We start from the raw sequence: 3,046 nt of genomic DNA, 5'->3' as shown, positions 1-3,046 counted from the left end.
CCATAAAAGCATTCACGCTAGTTAGAAAAGAAACAAAGAAATACAGTTCCTTGAGCGAGGAGTTTAATTAACAATGTCATCTGCAGTGCAACAGGTATGTGGAGAAGGGATTCAGGACAGATCTGCACTTTCTCTTCCTTGGGTTTTCTTAAGAAGCAAATTGTCACTCTAATAATGCAGTGGCATTGCTGGTGGATTGATTCCTCTTTTTTCATCTTGGTCATGTACAAAGAGTAGTGTAGGAATGCAGAAGGTTATAGGTGCAGTACTTAATATAAATTTGTAATAAAAGGCAGAGCTTTTTAAAAATGCAAACAGGATAATGTGTGCCTTTTGGCAGTGCAACATGTTTTCTGGGAAGAAGATTTAGAATTGTGGAAAGGGTTATTTCTTCATAAGCGGCTGAGTAAATCATTTACCACAAGTGTTCACCTATGTGAAGCAGGGGGTTAAGGCAGTTACCTGGGTTTTTACATACAATCCCATTCCTTTACTTTGGGGAAATCTTGTCTGGTCAAATGTATTCTTGATGTTGAATGTGGTGTTCATCCCAACCAGGAAAGAACAAAGGAAGGGAGGGAGGGAGGGAGGGAGGACAAGAGGAAAGTCACATTTGATGGTGTTCTTTACATATCAGGCATTGTGCTACGGCTGTTCACATATATTATTTAATATGTTAAGATCCATTAGCATTGAATTTTTTATAGAAATTGAGTAACTGAAAGAAATCAATTGCTTGGGTAAGGACAAAATAATTCAACGAAAGAAGAAAGAATGATTATCAGGAAGAAGGACTTTTTAAAGTCCCTTAAAAGCCTTAAATAGTGGGTACTAAAGCAGTATATTTAATATGGTAGCACTAAACAAATTTAATGACAAGGTAAAAAGGAATGCGATCATATTAGAACAATCAGGAAATTCTTTATTATTATGGTCTGCTCCTGCAGGTTAGTCACTTTCTTAGGGAATGTAGAAATCACTTTTAATTTGACAATTTAGTAGAAGACAGTTCAGACATAAGCTGAATGGACGAGAAATTCATTATGTCCCAAATTTTTAATGTGCTTGAGCTTCTTGTGGAAACAAAAGACATCCTCCTTAATTCTGTTGCAAACCTTGTATCTATATGTGCTTACATTAATAGGTTTAAAAAACTTTCAGGAATAATTCTATCATTTCTGTAAACAGTGTGTAGGACATTGGTGGGCAGAGACCCCAAAATATACTTTGGTAGCGCACCTATCATGTGCTGTAATCACCCACATCCCCCCTGCTCCATTTTCAATTCCTTTGCTACCGTGTGTCCCATCACACAATTAGGCCATTAGTTCTCCACACGTGGGGACCCGGCCCCAGAGCAGGAAGCATAAGGAGGATAAAGTTGCCTTGGACTCGACACTTAGAATCAGTTTGGAGAAATCTTTTTTTTTTTTTTTTTGCGGTATGCGGGCCTCTCACTGTTGTGGCCTCTCCCGTTGCGGAGCACAGGCTCCGGACGCGCAGGCTCAGCGGCCATGGCTCACGGGCCCAGCTGCTCCGCGGCATGTGGGACCTTCCCGGACCGGGGCATGAACCCGCGTCCCCTAGCATCGGCAGGCAGGCTCTCAACCACTGTGCCACCAGGGAAGCCCCCACATTAGTTTTAAAGTCCCTGCAGTAATCTTAACAATATACATATGTTTCCTCAGAGAGTAAATTAATTGTTGACGAATCATTTCTTAAGACTTTGCCACTTGCAATAAGTTTTATTGCCTTCTGAAACCATGGATAAAAGAAAGCGTATATCAAGGGGTTCATAGCTGAATTATAATAAACACACCACACTAAAATCTCATAAACATAAGGAGGAGTTATAAAATTCATATAAGCGTCAATTATAGCATCAATAATGTATGGAAGCCAAGAGACCAGAAAAGCTGCCGTAGCAATACCCAATGTTTCAGCAGCTTTTCTCTCTCTCTTTGCCACTCTTTCCTTATAACTCTCTGAGGAGGACTGAACTTGGCTGGCTGTACTTTCCATCTTCCTGGCCTGATATTTAGCCACCAAAAATACCTTACCATATATAAACAAACACCATGGCAACAGTGGGTATAAAGAATAGAAGAAAATAAATTAGAACCCAGTTTTGATTCATTGAAGCTGGACAGCCTCCTACACAGGTGAGAGCAACTACTAGGTCCTCAACCCCTTCCTCATTGACCCCTGTGTGAAAGATAGAAAAACTATATGTGACAGAAAAGAACCAAGAGAGAACAATGCATATTCCTGAAACCAAGTCAGTAAACTTGGTTGGGTAGGTCAGAGGATCAGTAAAGCAATATATCTGTCAACAGAGATACAGCATAAGTGAAATAAAGAAGCAAAACAGAAGAAATTATCAAAACATGTATGAAATTTACAGTAACTCTCCCCAAAGTACCAGCAGCTCTCCAGAGACCTCACTGTGCATCACAGTCACTCCCACCGAGAAGTCCGCACAGGCCAGGGATGCGATCAGAAACTTTGTAGATGTGTGCAGCTGTTTGAAGTGAAGAATAGCAGTAATGACCAGTAAGTTTCCAAACACAGCCAGCAGGGCCCCCAAACTGAGGACTGCATACAGAATTGCCCGAGGACCTGGTGAGTAAGGAGTCTTAAGACAGGAACTGTTCACGTTCTTGTAGCAGAGTTCCACAGCTTCAGCTTGGGAGAAATTTTTCACCATTGCCTTCTTGTTTGAATGATTTCAAGGTTCTCAACTTCCCTATTTCAGCCATTTAAAACAAGAAGGAGATGGCAATTTCAAAAGCTTCTGTAAGAGGAAAAAATTTCTAGTTAAAATGAAAGCTAGTAACTTTTCTCCGATTTTGAGGGGCATATTAACCATAACCTCTTGGTCTTTCCAAAAAGTATTCCCAAGTTTTTAATATATTTAGAGTGAAAACTTGTTGCAGAAAGTCATTAAAATTATAGTCAACATACTTAGTCCAATGATATGTTTTATAAAATGTAATTCGCTAATCACTAGAAAATCCCTTTTTTGTGTTACTTTACCTTTCGAAAT

At 39.8% G+C, this 3,046-nt stretch overlaps 1 protein-coding gene across 1 annotated transcript; it reads right to left on the bottom strand.

Moving 5' to 3' along the window:
* Positions 1-1,662: 1,662 nt before the first annotated feature.
* On the bottom strand, positions 1,663-2,707 carry LOC115851545 (trace amine-associated receptor 9). Its single transcript, XM_030853649.2, is given in 4 exon segments — positions 1,663-2,073; positions 2,075-2,316; positions 2,319-2,449; positions 2,451-2,707. Coding segments are annotated over 4 exon segments (1,041 nt in total).
* Positions 2,708-3,046: the final 339 nt, after the last annotated feature.

The sequence above is a fragment of the Globicephala melas genome, chromosome 14 (genome assembly GCF_963455315.2).
Source record: "Globicephala melas chromosome 14, mGloMel1.2, whole genome shotgun sequence".
In the NCBI taxonomy this organism is placed as follows: Eukaryota; Metazoa; Chordata; class Mammalia; order Artiodactyla; family Delphinidae; genus Globicephala; species Globicephala melas.
The sequence above is the reverse complement of the archived record's forward strand: the minus strand, read 5'-3'. Positions and strand labels throughout refer to the sequence as shown.